Consider the following 15,604-nt stretch of genomic DNA (forward strand, 5'->3'; position numbering starts at 1 on the left):
TTTACGGACAATTTCAGTTTCCAATTTAATTAGTTTTTTTTTCTATGAATGTCAATAAAACTTTATTTGTTGAGTAAAAATACTTGAAAATTTAATACAAGGCTCCTACTATATTGTTACAATGACATTTGAAAAATATTAAAAATCCTTAGTCACAGTTTTTTTTTATTAGCATTTAAAGTTCAAAAATTGACAAAATATGTAAAAATTACGAAAATTAGCAAATTATTTTGAGTTAGTAATTCGTAAAAATTTTTCTTTTTAGAACTAAGATTTTAAAATGTAATACAAGATTCCTTATAGGATAATCTACCTTTATCAAAAAAAAAATGTCTATAAGAAACTCAAATTAAATTTTTATGAGCGTTTGAAATTCATATTTTTACAACATTTGATATTCACTCGATTTCTTACGTAACGATTTTCTTATTTTGTTGTAATTAAAAAACGAGTGACTGTAGATATTTGAAAATTTCACTGAATGTTTATATTAGCATTTTCTATATACGATAAAATTTTGAAAATAATTTGACTCTTTTTGAGCTGTTTACGGACATTGTAAAATTTCAGTTTTTTTAGTTTTTTTTTGTATAAAAATCAATAAAGTTTTATCTGTTGGGCCAAAAAGTGTAAAAATTTAATACAAGGCTCCTGATATATTGTTACAACAGCAGTTGAAAAATATTAAAAATACATAGTCACAATTTTTTTTTATAAGCATTTAAAGATCGAATTTTGACAAAATTTATCAAATTTTAATTTGAATAATTATTTTGTAGTTAAAAATTTATAAAATGTTCAACAAGAATTGAAAATTTAGAACAAGATTTCACGTAGGTAAGTAGTTAATTCTGTTACCAAAAAAATCCAAAAAATACATAAGCACAGTTTATTTTCACAGTCATTTTAATTTCAAATTTGAACGAAATTACATATAAAAAAACCTAGTATAACTATTAGTTATATTGTTGTGATTGTATAATATTATACGTTGGTACTTGAAACTAGAGCTGTTCGATTAATTTTTTTACCACTCGATTATTAATTTCACATTTTATCGATTATTTCGATTAATCGAAAATTAATAATCAAACCAAAATTCTATTTTATAACGACTAATAATAATTAATCGATCACCAATTTTTTCAATGACTGATTAACCGATTAATCGATTTTTTTTTAATGAAGATTAGTGTGTTGGTGTAAAGTAAGCACAGACCCACTCAAAATGGAATAGAGTACAAAATTCCCCAAGTGCTAAAAATAGAAGTTCATTCGAACCGTCAAAACAACGATTAATCATCTTGTTTATTCGAAAAATTCGATTAATTGATTAATCGGAAATTGAATTACTTGATTAATCGAATTTAGATTATTTAGCGATTAATCGAATTTTATGAAAACTGTAAAATAATCGAAGAAAAAAAATAATCGTCGTAATAATCGATTAATCGAAATAATCGAACAGCCCTACTTGAAACTTCCAAAGTATATACCACGGCCTTAGAAGATCTTCTAAGGCCGTGGTATATACTATAATATTATATCTATGATAGTATCACGGTTTGTTGTTGATATATAACGCGTTACCTAATGGATATTGTGATATGATTAATTTGAAAATTATTAATAATACTATAGATAAGTATACCTATATTAATATTTAAGTCTAATATCTAGACTGAAAAACCGTCTCCGCTCAGAATCGTTTTTCTTATACAGTGATATTATATCATTGAATTCGAATTTAATACTATCCATTATACAGTGACCCACTTGTAACCTACTGTACAGCAGAGCGACATCCACTTACCCACCTTTTTTAAATATGAATTTTTTAAATTGTAATAATTAATCATTTTTATTTATATTTATTTCATTCAATCAAGTTTTTATTTATTGAGTATAACATTTTCATCAAATATATAGATTTTATCTTAATTATAGATTTTTTTTTTTTCAATCAAAATTTTTTATTGTGTAACATTAAAATTATTAGAATTTCTTACTTTTGGATTTACGATAATTGTAAAGGTAAAGCTCAAGAAATGAAGTCAAAGCACATTTACACACCATAATGTTAACAAGTTCCATACTATAGGTAGTACAGGTATATTTAATAATTGCCATTTATAATTAAATTTATTGACTTAAGGTATTAGAGGTAGAAAGGAATAAATGCAACATGTAATAGGATAAATAGGAATCAATATGACAGTTAAAATCTAAATTCCAAAACAGTTCAATATTACCTTAAGGTAATCATATTACATTCAAGACTCACTAAATTTTAATTTATGATACTTCAACATTTTTACACTGTAAACAATATGTATATTATCAGTTATCACTAAGTAGCGTTTAAAAAGTTTTTATAGTTACCTAATATTTGGATAAATAATTTAAGAACATAAGACATAAAGAATACATTTAAATAAATGTAATGCTACTAATAAGTATTTAAATTATTTTTTAGTTAATTTCAGCTTGTTCTATTGCGATAATTATTTTGCTTTGCCTTGGGCAGCAACAGCTTCGATTGCTTTTTTGACAGTCTCTTCATCACCCAAAAACTTCATTGAGACCACAGGTTTAAAGTTCTCATCTAATTCATATTCAAATGGTATACCAGTTGGTAAGTTAAGAGACATGATTTGGTCTTCCGTCAAATCTGAAAAATATAGATTATATAAACAATTATATATTTTTTTTTAATAATTTGTTACCATAACCCAAATATTAAGACTGATGGCACATAATTTAAAAGTTTAAAAATTGAATAGAAAACGTACTGTCTAAATGTTTGACTATTCCTCTAAGACTGTTTCCATGAGCAGCTATCAATATTTGTTTTCCTTCTTTTAACTGGGGAATAATAACATCATTCCAATAAGGCAATGTCCTTTGAATTGTCAATTTCAATGATTCAAACATAGGAAACTCCTCCTTTAAAGGTTCATCTTTGTAGCGGGGGTCATTTACGATTTGATCATAGTATGCATGATCGGTATCCATGGCCGGTGGGGGAGTGTCAAAACTACGTCTCCATATTTGAACCTGAAAACATAATATTAAACAATTAATACTAGAATCAGATATGCTAATTAAATTTATGAATCTAATATCAAAATAACGAAAAACTGAAATGCATGTGATTATTACCTGTTCTTCGCCATATTTGGCTGCAGTTTCAGATTTGTTCAATCCAGTAAGGCCACCATAGTGTCTTTCGTTCAAACGCCACGTTTTAGATATCGGAATGTCTTCTTGGCCAAGCTCTTTCAATATTGACCCCAGAGTGTTTTGTGCCCTCTTCAACACAGATGTGTGGGCCAGGTCAAATTTGTAGTTGCCTTGTTTCAATGCCTTACCGGCGTTTGCTGCTTCCTCTTCACCTATTCAACAAAAATGAATTGCACATGCCCTTATTAAAATAGAACTAATAGAATATATTATAAAATCGACGATACTACTAAAAGTATGTTCTAAAAACACTAATAAAAATCTGATTTGAAGAATTGATTAATTTAATAATATAAAATACCAATTATATGCACAATAGTCTATGAAAAATATGAAATTACAAACCTTTAGGGCTCAACGAAGCATCGTACCATCCGCAAAACAAGTTCTTTTGGTTCCATTCACTTTCACCATGTCTGACCATCACTACCTTGTACTTGGCCATCGTTTTTCGTATGAAAATCGGAAATTTGGAAATATTGAAGTATTCTGACGAAGAACTGAAGGTGAATTGAAATGAGACTTTTATAACCTTGTGATATGCTAAAAGTCAAATTTCAATAAATGAGTAAAACTCTTCAAGCCGTGACGTCACTACTGATAAGCATAAATCCAAGTGTTACCAAACTTCAAAATGTCAATAACCTTTATAGCTTAATCTCTATCATAGAAATTACTGTCCACAACGCACAACTTTGAGAAGATTTTCACTTCATCCGTACAGCATTTTACATAAATCAAAACTAGAGAAAATCCCGCGCTTTTTATGAAAAATCAAATTCGTTACCAATTATAATTACCTACCTATTAACTATTTTAAATTGTTGAGCTCTAGTTTCTACAGCATAGAATCTTTATTATCTATGTTTTACAGTTCTGATTTTTTGAAGGGAGAGATGATTATAATGTCATGGCGATAAAAATGAATCGTAAACTTCATCCATGAATGTTCGTTTATCAAAATCACAAATAATATAATCATAAATAATAAAAAATTAAATCATAATATTATCAAGACATGATTCACGACATTAAATAATAATGTGATCATAATATTATTATTAAAATATTATATGTTATATAAATTATAAACATTAATCAGTCTTCATGATCACGAATACATTAGATAAGTACAAACTACTATAACAGTACGAATTACATTATAGATCATACTATATTATTATGGTTTAACTGTGATTTATGAATAACGCAATAACAAATAATATAGTATTTGATAATAACTATCTAAATATCTTGTAAGTAAGCAGTAAGCACTATTCACTAACAAAACAGTAATACAGTATTTAAGTAAACAGTATTTAGATTATAACAGTTAACAGTATAAAAAAAAAATGTTTAATTTTGAGCATTTGTAGTCCCTAGTATAGTCGACATTGTTTACTCGAGAATTGAGATGACGGACGAACCTGCGAATTGCACTATGCATCATACAAACACTGTAAAAGTTAAGTGTGACTGGCAGTCAAACGTTTGTGGAATGGACATTGAGGACTGTGTCGTTTCCAGTCCAAAGCAGTCGGAAACTGATGCCAGCAAACTGTAATACAGTTATTTTTACAATGTAATTAATAACTATTATTTACTATAATTATTGTTGCAGTGACGTCCTGCAACTAATAACGGAATTTGATTGCAAGGGTGTGAATTTCGAAAAACCTGAAAATTTAAACGACTTTTTCATAAACATCAATTGTGATCCGATGCATGTAATCAATACAATAGTTGTGTGTTCTGAGGTACTACTGCGTCATTTTACATTATAAATATGTTTGAGACTTGAGTGAAAACAATTTGTTTTTTTGTTGTTTTCCAGGCCAGAATCATAGAACTGTTCGGGAAGACGGGAGAATATGTGTCTATACATCAGTCTTTAGGTCATGATGTTTTAAGTGATGGAGTTAAAATGTTTTCTCATTTGATACCCGTTAACAGTACAGAGTGTGCATTAAAGTTGAAACAATATAATAATTCAGATTTTGTTTGGATTTTTGGCATAATAATTTATTTAACTGACATGAAAGAGCATCCTAATACATTTTTGGGCCCTATAAATATGCAGAACGTTCAAAATTTGTTGGAGTCAAAACCATTAGACTTAAATGCTTTAAAATTATTTTCTATGTTAAGCCTGAAGGGATCAAAATCAACTAATAATGATATTTTAATGTCGATTTTCAATAATATGGAAAATTCTAAATTTCCGAATAGTGATACTGAGGGCAATAAGTTCATGTCGATTGGTTTCAAACAATTCGAAAAAAAAGTAGAAGACAAACTTCAAAGTATGGCTGTTCAAATTAATACAATTGAGAATAACGTTGAAACATTAAATAAAAAGTTTGACTTGTTGTTAAGTGCACTTCATGATAAAAATATTTTATTATAATTTTATGTTAATATTATGTTTTGTTTGAATCTTATTGCAATCCACAAACTATGGCAAGATTAAAGATAGAATTCTATTTCTATTTTGTAATGGTTTCAACTGTTTTATTTTTTAAAAATTTTATATTTTTAATTTTATTGAATACACAGACTGAAATATTTTTATTTAACATAAGACTTATAAGAAACTTATCTGAAATATAAAATAATTGTTATATTTTTTATGTTTTTTCATTGATAGATTAACCTTATGCACTATTTCAGCTATACAATTATACTCCATTCGCGTTTAGAAGGAACCTCGATGCCCCACCAAGTCAATTATCTGTACGGATTCCGTGAAGTAAAGTTACATGTACATGTTAGCGACCAACATAGACTTAATGTGCATATTCAATAGTCCATACATTGAAGGTTGAACAGAATGATACCATACTGAATACTGATTTTAAAAAAACTATTTGAAATATTATGTTAGAATTTGTTTTAAGAGGACGCTGCGCAGATATTTGTTGTCTCCGTCTTACAAGTGCATAACATAGCAAACTTATGCTCAACAAATCTCATTTAATTCAGCCAGTTTAAAAACTAGTATTAATCGACTTATTCTGAAACTTGATGGGAAGAACATTATCTGCGTTTGTAAGTGGTTTTTTTTACGATGATTCGGTTTTTAAGTAAGATGAGCATTTTTAATTTAAGCTGTATTGTATACGCAAAACTTACTAAAAATTGAACTATTGTAAAAAACCTACATACAAACACAGATAATGTACTTACCATCAAATTTCATAATATACCGATTCACTCTTATTTATAACTAACAGAGATAAACATGTTCTCCTAGGCATACATTTGCTATGTCACGCACTCATTAGACAAAGACAACAAATAACTGTGTAACGTCCTCTTAAGATCTATATTTATTGTATATTTAGCAATATTAATTATAACAGTAAAAGTTCAGTTTTCAAATTACTTTTCAGTTCTTCATTATCAACAAATATAAAACTTAATAAAATTAAGAATTTCAGAATTTGTGTATATTAAACAATGTCTACAGTATATACAAAATTTTAATTGTATAATAATAGATAGATAATGATTAGAATATAATTATATACTTTTCATGACATGTCATAGATTTATGCCACTTGAATAAAAAAATTAAAACACATAAAGTATAGATGCAATATAAATATATTATTGAAGATTTAATTCTTTATCCATCTATAGTAATATAATTAAAGTAATAAATATACATTATAAATTCAAAATTGTTACAAATTGGTACAAAATATAATGTTATGAAACTCTTCAATTGTTTAAACAAGGTTATTAAAACTGACTCAATACGAATATTGTTACAAAAATAGAAAAAAAATTTATATACACGTACCTAGATAGTCATATATATATATCCAAATGAATTAACTAATATTTTTAATTAAATATATAGTTATCAAAATAAAATAAAATACTGGTATCTATTAATAAAAACACTATTTTAACACATTTTTAGTTTTTAGTTTTTACCGTATAGAAAAATAAAAATAATTTGGAATAGCTTTAGAGAATTAAACTTTTTAGAATTAAATATGATTCATAAAAAGACTTGATTTTCAAAAATATTATTATGAATGGTCAATAAATGTTATAAGTGTAAAATGTAAAATTATGTAGATATATTAATTATTATCAGTTTTATATTTCTTAGACTTCATTTGATTAAGAGTAAGAACATCTTCATGGTTTTCTCGTTTTATTTGTGATGAAACTTCAGACAAACTCGGTGGTGGCGTTGATGGCCTCGAATCTGACGCCTGTGAACTTGAGTCCAAACTAGTCATTGATCCAAGTCTAGATTGAATACAAAAAGTCAATGCCAATTCATGGTTGGTTTAAAATTAAACAATATAATAAATATGACGGTGGCTTGGCGTGGCTCGATAGCTGCTATCAGTGACGCAACGTGATCTGAGAATAAGTACCAGCCACTGCCAATAGTTCGCGGATGGATAACTACCTGGGTTCATAGAGGCAAAAACTTTGCCACACATGGACGTGTTGCTAACTACCCGTTTCAACCGTAATCCCTACAATATGCAATGGCCATAGTTGCCGAGCTCAAGACCAATAAAAATATTAATAAACATAACAGTATTGCAGAGTACATTTTATCCTGAAAGATTATAGTTATTCAGTTCAAATTTTTTTATAATATAATAAATTAAGTTAAAAAGGCTGTTAAATAAAATTTATAGTTTGGTAACTAAGTTAAGGGGCCTTGCTATAGCATTGATTCAAGGAGCAAAATTTAGGCAATTTTTATGTGTTATATATGTAAGTTACTGCAAGATTTATGTGTTAGTCGTAAATGATTATTAGTGTGTATGTGTGGCATCGATGCAGGTCAATAGGCTCTCACACGCACATGTCAGCAAGTAATATTGTGAACATTTAAAAAATATTTATTTTTCACTTAAACAGACAACTTTAATTCCAACAATACTCGCAACGATTACCTTGATTTGCATTATGACAAAATATTCTAATTTTCCACAACATGTACAAGAGATCGATCAAGGCAGTTTTTATAATTATATATAGTTGATTAAATATTTGAGTTTGAAATGTTGCTAATTTTAAAAAATGTAAACAACATTTATTGCAATCTAAATTATTAAAATTAAAATTGTGGCTCCATCGAGATCCCTCTTACATATTACAGAGAATCAGAATATGTTTTCATAATGAAAATCGTAATAGTTCTTGACATATATCGTTGGAATTAGAAACAGTAGTTTTTGACAAAGAAAACGTGCATTCATGAGGTCCCGTAAGTAAAACATAAAATCTTCATTTCATTACTAATGATTATTTTGAAGGAACTTTTATTTATTAAATTCATAACTTTCAACGGTATTTACAAATAATAGCATCAAAAGGACTTTTGTTAATGTGTGTATCACCATATTATTAATTTATGTTATATACAAAATCTCTTTAAAAACTCGCGATTGTTATTTATATATAGATAGGTAACTTCAAGGTATCTTGTTATTATTATTTATTAATTTATTTTAATTAATTAATATTATCCATTTAATCATTTTATTTTATATTATTTTAGAGACTTACATCTATCAATACAAGGAAACACCCTTAGATAGGTAATAATAAATATTAATTATGTACATATTATCTACAAAAACTGCTAAATAAACATTCATTATTATCATCAATATTGAAAATTTATTCGAGATTTTCATTATCATTAAAATTATAATTTCCTATGAATCAGGTAATGATTTTTTAATGTTATTTCCACTTAAGGCAAAATTTAATAATCATGATAGTAAGCTTTCCGTAGTAATATAATTGTTAATTGTTCTAAATTTTAAGATAAAGGTTTATTAAAAGAAAATGTCCAGAAATCCTTTTTTTAAAAATACCAAAATTGTATTTAATTAATTATAGTATCCTGGCAATACTTTCAACGACTTGATTCATTTAAGTTAACATTATTATATAGATAACGCTATTTTTTAAATGTATCAATATAATAAATGTAATTTCCTTTGTTAATTTAATCAATTTAAAATTTGGTACATAATTAGGTAACATTGTATTTGTCTTTATAAAATGTTATTTTACAAAAAATAATTTTTGATCATAAAATATCAATGAACTACCCCATCAGAAAAGTTTCTGATTTTGTGAAATACCCTAAGGGCCGTTCTTACAATGTACGGTAAAGTGTCGGTTAACGCTAACCGACTGATAACAGATTTTTTTACCGGCAGAATTCGGGCGATTAAGTGTCGGTTAACTTTAACCGGATATTGTAAGAACGGCCCTTAGTGCACTAAGTATTAAACTGGCAACTGTATAACCTTTCCGTTCAATGATTGTAATATATATATATAATTCACATATTTTTTTTATTTTCATATACTTACGAATACAAATTAGAACTTGAACCCGTGGTCAGGGCATCATCTTCATCATCATGTCTTCTATCAGGATCAAATAAATGTAACTTAACTCTCCAGTTTTTAATTAATCCATCCCAGGCTCGTCTAGTATATTTCAAATTTTTTGGAGGAGTTTTAGGATGCCTCTTTTTACGTTCATGTCTAGAAAATAACAATAATCATAATTTATTTATTTAATTATAAAAAATATAAAATTCATACTTAGGAACTTGTTCTAGATACTTTACGTATCCAATAGTATTTTTACCAAAATCTATTTGTTTTTGTCTTCTTGATAAAATTAATGGGTCAGTTTCACGCCCCAATTTTACTCTATAAAAATAATATATAATATAATCACTATAATAATATTGAATATGTTCATGCCCATAAGCATAGTCAATTTTGTCATTATGTCTTATGTGGCATATAAATTGACTATGCATACGGACATAAATAGTTTAAAAAGATTCAAACATTGAAATATGCATGGTTTGAAAAATATTTAAACTAATTGGGTCTTTTCAATGTACCAAACACTTGTGAATATTGAAAAGGTGACTCAGCAAGATTATGAAAACATTCCAATAACCAATAGGCTAATTTATCTCATTAACTTATTTAAGAAAAATATATTCATACTTGGGGCTTTCTACAGTGTCGTGTATATTTTTATGCTCAGTGGATTTTTTGTTAACTTTGTTAACTCGCTCAGGTGACACGGTATCAGTTACCACAGACTCGGAAGTCAATCTTCTCTTTGCGTGCTGTAAATCTTTCTTTAGATTTTCCTCTTTACAAATCACCTCCACTTTGGGTTTGATGTCTGGTGTATCAATAAACTCTTGCTTTACAAACGGGCTACAAATGGTGTCTTCGTCGAACGCCACCGTCTTGTCGTCGTATTCCTGTTTGACCGGCGTCACCATGTGTACATTGTTCATGAAGGAGGTCAGACTGAGGTCGTCCTGGGTCGAGGCTTTGACGAGCTCCTTTTTGACCGGCTTGAAAACCAAGTCGTACAGCTCGTCATCGTCATCGCGATTCTTCGAGCTCGCCTCGCCACCGGGCTTTAGTGGCGAATCGATGTCGGTCTGCGACTGCGACGATTGCGAACTGTCGCAGAGTTCGGCCCAACTCTTGCCGGACAGGTCGGTGACCGTGGATTTCAGTTTCCGATCCACGCCGGCCATCGCGGTGTTGTTACGGAACAAGTCTCGCGGAGGGACGACGGTCGGAATAAATAATAGTCAGAGGACAGAGGTCAACTGCAACGATAGCGCGTGATAGCTGATTGTATATTATTATAACAAGTGTGTAGTGTAGCGATTGACGATATTATAATAATAAGCGAACTGGTGATTCTACACTATAGGAGTGTATAAAATCCGTCGCCTGTCGGCACGACGATCGAGAATAACGACTTACGAACAACAAAAGTCGGACTCGGACCGCCTGGCGCCTGCACAAAGGCAACCACGACAAATGAACTATACAGTCGTACACTTTGCGCCTTTAACGGAGTATGATCGTACAATATTAATTATCGCTTTTCCATAAATTAGTTGGAAAAATTATTCGAAAATCGGAACGCAGAGGGGCGCCGCGACGGAGTGATAACGTGACAATGGACTCTAATAATAAGTATAACTATCTAATATAATATTAATGTTATACATATTTGCGGTGTTTTACGGAATTCTACCGTCGTACCGACTAACGAAGTAAACAAAAATCGCGGGAAATCAGTATTTTTACCGACACAGTCGTGCCAACACACATCAATCCACCATGCCGGTAGATGTATTGTTCTATGATGTAATTGAAAACTGAAAATCCTCATTGGATTAATTAGTAATTACTATGAATTATTTTTTAACGCAACAGGATGCCTTGCAGGCAACGTTAAATAAATCAACAATACAATAACGACTACAAAACAAAATGATGGAAAAAATATTTCCTGATTCTGAAAGTAGGCGCCTGTAAATTTTTTGTTGGCTTTCCGTCAGCCCTGTACACAAAATCCAAACAATTCGGCCATATTTATTATCGACGTTTTTTGTTATTGTTTCTCGCTTGTCGTGTTCACCGGGTCCTGAGGAATTAGATATAATCGCCCGAAGTTTTGCCGAAAGCTCGTTTTTGAGTTGGTCGACAAACCGGCCCTGATTTGTTGTCCGATCGTCCGCCACTCGACGCTACAATGTTGGCCTTGGGTCCGAAGAAGGACGGCAGTCCGAACGTGAAGTTTTTTGAATCTCCCGAAACGCTGAACATGTTGGAGGGCGTAAGGACGTGGCTAATGAAAAATCACAAAAAGGTACGTTCACTTTCGTTTGTTGACATCGGACCAATCTGAGTTTGGACGTATCTACAGTCCTGGTCGTTTATGTTCGCTATTATACGTGGTTGTTGTGACGGTTTTGTTTTGTTTCTTGTTCAGTACCTTCAAGCGGATCCGCCAACCAATAAGACACTTGCAGCCCTGGTATTGCAGCTCATTCAGTTCCAGGAAGACAATCTCGGTAAAAATGTCAGCAAACCACCACTCACTCGCTTGCCTGTAAGTTGGTTTGACAAACAAAACGTCATTGAGGTCTTCCCTTTGGATATGCTCATATGTGACCCAACATTGTTTTTAAATTTACCGATTGTTATCACCATTCCGTTGTAGATGCGCTGTTTTTTGGACTTCAAACCCGGAGGTGCTCTGTGCCATTTGCTAGCTACCGTGTACAAGTTTAAGGTGGAACAGGGGTGGCGAAGATTCGATTTCCAGGTCAGTAAGGTATGATTTGGCGAGACGAGCCTTCATTTCACCTCACCACTAACCACTAATCGGACGTGCACGCCTGACCTGTTGTTATAATCCCACGCTGTCAATTTGTATTGCTATAGCTCGTCTCCAATTTATTATTATTGGTATTATAATATGTGTACGAAATTTGTTCATGTTGCCCGTGTTGTGTGCTTTTTCTGTGGTGACCACAAATTTAATTACATGCCGAGCACGCACTTTCTGCACCTGTCTATCCTTGTTCCTATAGGTTAATATCCTAATCCTTTGCAATATGTACATCAATGGATTATACAAGTAACACAAACTACTCAAGTACTTTTTTGTATTTGTAGATTAACAATATAGTAGTTTACCAATAATTATATACAGTTAATGTACATAAGTTCTATATTTATTGAAAACATGTTTACATTTGGGGTAGACAATATTATTAAATCTCATAAATTGTGTTATTTTTTATTTTAAATGCTAAATTCAATTACATTTAGTTAGGTTTCACTGAAACTATCATAAAAAAATATTTTTTTATATGTTATTCATCAACTAACTTGGGTCTATCTAATTATCTTGTCAACTACTGAAACCTGATCAATTTATTATTATCAATGTTACGCATTAGTTGCTATTTTCAAAAACTAAAAAGCCTTCCATCGTGTTACACACGTCTTGTATATAACTAATATACCTCATAGATTAGCAAATATTGTTATTAAATTAAGAAGGCGTCATTTTCGCGTGTTTTGACACCATTTACTAACGCTTAATATACCAAATTTCATGTTTATAAGAATCCATTTTTTTCCAATGTTTTAAATATTAGAGCAAATAGACCTTATATTATCCAAGGTTACGTGTTTTTTTGATATTTTAATTTTAAGACAAGTTATGAGCATTTTTAAATTCATGCTTATAAATTGCTTCTAAATGAAAATATAAATCTACGTTGATAATATTCTCACCTTTACATTTATAATAGATCAATTCACTCTGATATTAAATACAGTAGGTGAATTGGATTCATCTGAACGTAAAATTTGCTATGTTGTGCTTTACACAGACAGAAACAACACTTGCGATAATTATGTTCTCTTAAGAATCAAATATTCATACGTATTAGATTTTTAATGTTACTTACAGTTATAACTTAATATTTTTACCACCAATGTTATTGATACTATTGGTCAACAATATTTTTCTTAACATAAATTATATAGGTAGACTTCTCAAGTTATTTTATTGCCTGCATCAAATATCTAATATTATAATCATTGAATAAATAGGTTGTACACTTAAAACAATCGACAAAAATTAATTTTATGTATATGATATGTAAAAATTTTAAGCTATACGCCTGGAGATCAAACGGCTTTTTACGCATGATTCTGTTATAAGGCATGTAAGTGATGTACACTTGCTATTATAGGCCTATATTTTATTTATGGGCCATTAAATAAAATAAATTTATATTTTTTATGATCAGAACTATAATTTTTTTAATATTATGATAGTTACAAAATTATATTTGAAATCTAATATAGTCTATATATTGTGATAAAAAATTTCAATCAATACCTACATACAGTTAAGTTATTTTCTATTTATATCCATTTTAATACTTTACTGTGGTTTAAATTTATTTTCATAAGTATATATTATAATAATGCATTATTATATTATCTAAATATAAAATTTACTTTAAAAAAATATGTTATCAACTATCTCAACATCTATGTGGAGTATAAAATAATAGATTTTTTACAGTGCACTACTTGCAAGCAAATAATAAATTTAATAAAAATTCATAAGTGTATTATATGTTTAATTGGGACTAAGAACTGCTTTATATGTTTAAAATTATAAATATTTTGGTGTATATAGAAATAGTTTTAACAACATTTGTGTGCTTGTTCATGTGAACTAATATTTTTCTTCTACATTCTTATACTAATTCAGTTATTAAACATATTAGGGAAAACACTTATAAATATTTTAAACTATGAATAATAATGTACAGAACTTGAAAGTCTTATGACATTGTGTACTAGTCCAATATATGTGTGATATTATTGATTTAAAAACTATTGTATTTACAACTAAATCGACATTTTAAATTTTCTTTTACTTATGATCAACATTATTATTATTATATCATTAAACACTGCTGATATTATAAAATATCTTAAAGTACTGTACATGTTTATTACTTTGTCTTAACTATATTATACTTAAAATTAAATATATGTAACTTATATGAAGTATACTGAAATAATATTCACATTCTCGTAAACATTGTTTTATAAATTTAAGATATTGGTATATTATTTTCTATATTAAATAGCTACATAATATATATTTTTTTCTAATAAATCACATCACTTTTTAAATTCAATTAGTTGCAATTTTACTTAAAAAAAATTAGTATCCTTCATAGAAATTGTTATATATATATTAAATGTTAATCAAGTTTAAATTTATTTATCAAAGTAAATTAATTTTTACTTGATCATAAAAGTTGTTCTGGTTTATTCACAGAGTCCTTCTAGAATGGACAGAAGTATTGAAATGTTTATGAACGTTGAAAAGGCTTTAATTCATGCTAAATGTCTATCTATGCCAGTTATACTTATTCATCCAGACGTTGATAAAATAGTACAAAACCGCATAAAGGATATCATCAAAAGACATCAAGGAACACTTACTGGTATATTTACAAAGCTCATTAATAATTTTATATTAAATAAACTATTATTCTTTAAATTTTTTTAGAAATCGAACAAGAAGCTACCCATGTCTTATTTCCGGTTGTGGATCCATTGGATGAAGAATATGCTCGACCCGTGTACAAAAATAAAGAACGCTGGATACAAATGCACTGGTATTATTTTCCTGATTCTCATGATTCATGGGTGACTACTGAATTACCAGTTGAACCACCTGAAGTGTTATATGGCAGTCAACATCCTACTCCGTGGAGGGTAAATTATAAATATTAAATTTTTTTTTTTTTAATTAGTATATTTTGAATTAGTGTTGATTTTTAGAAGGACGTCACACCCGCATGTGTTGACTCCGTCTTACACACGTACGACATAGACAAAACGCGTTTAGACAGTCTAAGTATAACTCGCTCAATTTTGGTTCTAGAGTAAAAATACCTATTATGAAATTGAATTGT

At 29.2% G+C, this 15,604-nt stretch overlaps 4 protein-coding genes across 8 annotated transcripts in view; 2 read left to right on the plus strand and 2 right to left on the minus strand.

Annotated features, from left to right (window-relative positions):
* Window positions 1-1,874: 1,874 nt before the first annotated feature.
* On the minus strand, window positions 1,875-4,108 carry LOC100145826 (phosphoglycerate mutase). Its single transcript, NM_001126204.2, has 5 exons — window positions 3,889-4,108; window positions 3,589-3,786; window positions 3,163-3,395; window positions 2,793-3,057; window positions 1,875-2,671 (listed from the first exon to the last, which is right to left on the minus strand). Exons 2-5 carry the CDS (start codon window positions 3,686-3,688, stop codon window positions 2,505-2,507), a joined length of 765 nt encoding a protein of 254 aa, NP_001119676.1. The 5' UTR covers window positions 3,689-3,786; window positions 3,889-4,108; the 3' UTR covers window positions 1,875-2,504.
* A 187-nt stretch (window positions 4,109-4,295) lies between these two features.
* LOC107882146 lies at window positions 4,296-5,816 on the plus strand. Of its 4 annotated transcripts, none has more exons than XM_029486781.1 (4): window positions 4,296-4,391; window positions 4,620-4,803; window positions 4,865-5,000; window positions 5,078-5,816. In XM_029486781.1, exons 2-4 carry the CDS (start codon window positions 4,658-4,660, stop codon window positions 5,648-5,650), a joined length of 855 nt encoding a protein of 284 aa, XP_029342641.1. In that variant the 5' UTR covers window positions 4,296-4,391; window positions 4,620-4,657; the 3' UTR covers window positions 5,651-5,816. The 4 variants fall into 4 exon arrangements, with proteins under 4 accessions (XP_029342641.1, XP_016663187.1, XP_016663186.1 ...); XM_016807698.2 differs by having other exon boundaries at window positions 4,302-4,551; XM_008188850.3 differs by having other exon boundaries at window positions 4,303-4,499.
* A 1,015-nt stretch (window positions 5,817-6,831) lies between these two features.
* Window positions 6,832-11,342, minus strand: LOC100160338 (histone RNA hairpin-binding protein). Its single transcript, XM_001944321.3, has 4 exons — window positions 10,269-11,342; window positions 9,849-9,959; window positions 9,612-9,788; window positions 6,832-7,509 (listed from the first exon to the last, which is right to left on the minus strand). The coding sequence occupies exons 1-4, from the start codon at window positions 10,817-10,819 to the stop codon at window positions 7,338-7,340; spliced, it is 1,011 nt and encodes a 336-aa protein (XP_001944356.1). The 5' UTR covers window positions 10,820-11,342; the 3' UTR covers window positions 6,832-7,337.
* A 331-nt stretch (window positions 11,343-11,673) lies between these two features.
* Window positions 11,674-15,604, plus strand: part of LOC100167167 (SWI/SNF complex subunit SMARCC2) — a 9,082-nt gene continuing 5,151 nt past the window's right edge. Inside the window, exons 1-5 of one of the 2 annotated variants that reach the window (XM_001943239.5) lie at window positions 11,674-11,949; window positions 12,073-12,192; window positions 12,304-12,408; window positions 14,962-15,130; window positions 15,196-15,404. In XM_001943239.5, coding sequence (XP_001943274.2) covers window positions 11,833-11,949; window positions 12,073-12,192; window positions 12,304-12,408; window positions 14,962-15,130; window positions 15,196-15,404 — 720 coding nt within the window. In that variant the 5' untranslated portion in view covers window positions 11,674-11,832. Of the gene's footprint in view, window positions 11,950-12,072; window positions 12,193-12,303; window positions 12,418-14,961; window positions 15,131-15,195; window positions 15,405-15,604 lie in introns of both variants that reach the window. The other variant, XM_008188849.3, reaches the window with a different exon arrangement.

This window comes from Acyrthosiphon pisum, chromosome A1 (assembly GCF_005508785.2).
Source record: "Acyrthosiphon pisum isolate AL4f chromosome A1, pea_aphid_22Mar2018_4r6ur, whole genome shotgun sequence".
Taxonomy (NCBI): domain Eukaryota; kingdom Metazoa; phylum Arthropoda; class Insecta; order Hemiptera; family Aphididae; genus Acyrthosiphon; species Acyrthosiphon pisum.

What these genes read in the sequence shown, in the direction of transcription:
- LOC100160338 (XM_001944321.3), bottom strand. Translation starts at nt 10,819, where the DNA reads ATGGCCGGCGTGGATCGGAAACTGAAATCCACGGTCACCGACCTGTCC. An exon ending in TATCTAGAACAAGTTCCTAA is followed by an intron (nt 9,789 to 9,848) that starts GTATGAATTTTA and finishes GTTATTTTCTAG; the next exon opens with ACATGAACGTAAAAAGAGGC. An exon ending in TCAAGTTCTAATTTGTATTC is followed by an intron (nt 7,510 to 9,611) that starts GTAAGTATATGA and finishes TATTCAATCTAG; the next exon opens with ACTTGGATCAATGACTAGTT.
- LOC107882146 (XM_029486781.1), top strand. Translation starts at nt 4,658, where the DNA reads ATGACGGACGAACCTGCGAATTGCACTATGCATCATACAAACACTGTA. An exon ending in GAAACTGATGCCAGCAAACT is followed by an intron (nt 4,804 to 4,864) that starts GTAATACAGTTA and finishes TTATTGTTGCAG; the next exon opens with TGACGTCCTGCAACTAATAA. An exon ending in CAATAGTTGTGTGTTCTGAG is followed by an intron (nt 5,001 to 5,077) that starts GTACTACTGCGT and finishes GTTGTTTTCCAG; the next exon opens with GCCAGAATCATAGAACTGTT.
- LOC100145826 (NM_001126204.2), bottom strand. Translation starts at nt 3,688, where the DNA reads ATGGCCAAGTACAAGGTAGTGATGGTCAGACATGGTGAAAGTGAATGG. An exon ending in CCAAATATGGCGAAGAACAG is followed by an intron (nt 3,058 to 3,162) that starts GTAATAATCACA and finishes TTATGTTTTCAG; the next exon opens with GTTCAAATATGGAGACGTAG. An exon ending in AATAGTCAAACATTTAGACA is followed by an intron (nt 2,672 to 2,792) that starts GTACGTTTTCTA and finishes TATATTTTTCAG; the next exon opens with ATTTGACGGAAGACCAAATC.